A 679-nucleotide genomic window follows, 5' to 3' on the forward strand; every position below is an offset into this window, starting at 1 on the left:
TGTATTTTCATTCAACAGAATGGCAGTCCTGCCACATTGTGCAGGGTATGCTAGTATCTGTTTCTTCAGATCTTTTTTAAAATATACAAAATATTTATATTATTGAACTAGTAACAGTTGATGCTCTCTGTCTGTAAAACTTTGGAGCCACATAGTCGATTTGTGAACCCTAGTCCATGCCAGCTTACAAAAACCAGAAAAGATTTTAGGTAGCTTCATTCTTTGATGCCTCATCAAAATTTTCTACGAGATCTGGAGCATGAACATCTTCCTCCTCAATGTCTTCTGGTTTGGGTGCTTTGCTATCCTACACTTGCCGAGGGAACTGTTCAGCTAACTTCCTAAAACTTGTTAAGCTGTCAGCACCAAGCTGACTTAATATTCCAGGAAGCATTTCTGTGATTGGTTTGGCTTCTGCACGACGGGTAATTGCAAAGGTGTTAGCAGAAAGGGAAGCTTGGATTTTGGGATTGTTGAATCGAATAACAGTTCCATAATCTTTAATCATGTGTACCTCTTCAATGCCAGCTATGTTATTCACAGCCATTTTTAGAGAACTCTGAAGTTTTTTGTCATCAACTGCAGCTGTTCCATGTACCACCTTCTTCTGTCTGTGAGCTGTAGCCTTGCCCCCTATCTGGACCTGAGCCTGAGGTTTGGCTAACTTTTCTTGATTCAT

The 679-nt window shown here is 40.2% G+C and overlaps 1 protein-coding gene across 2 annotated transcripts; it reads right to left on the reverse strand.

Moving 5' to 3' along the window:
- Window positions 1-220: 220 nt before the first annotated feature.
- LOC308551397 (transcription factor BTF3 homolog 4-like) lies at window positions 221-679 on the reverse strand (the record flags this gene model as incomplete). 2 transcript variants are annotated; one of them, XM_081125901.1, is made up of 2 exons in its annotated part: window positions 234-252; window positions 312-679. In XM_081125901.1, the coding sequence occupies 2 exons, from the start codon at window positions 677-679 to the stop codon at window positions 234-236; spliced, it is 387 nt and encodes a 128-aa protein (XP_080982027.1). The 2 variants fall into 2 exon arrangements, with proteins under 2 accessions (XP_080982028.1, XP_080982027.1); XM_081125902.1 differs by having other exon boundaries at window positions 221-679.

The sequence above is a fragment of the Miniopterus schreibersii genome, assembly GCF_964146895.1.
Source record: "Miniopterus schreibersii genome assembly, chromosome: X".
NCBI lineage: Eukaryota > Metazoa > Chordata > Mammalia > Chiroptera > Miniopteridae > Miniopterus > Miniopterus schreibersii.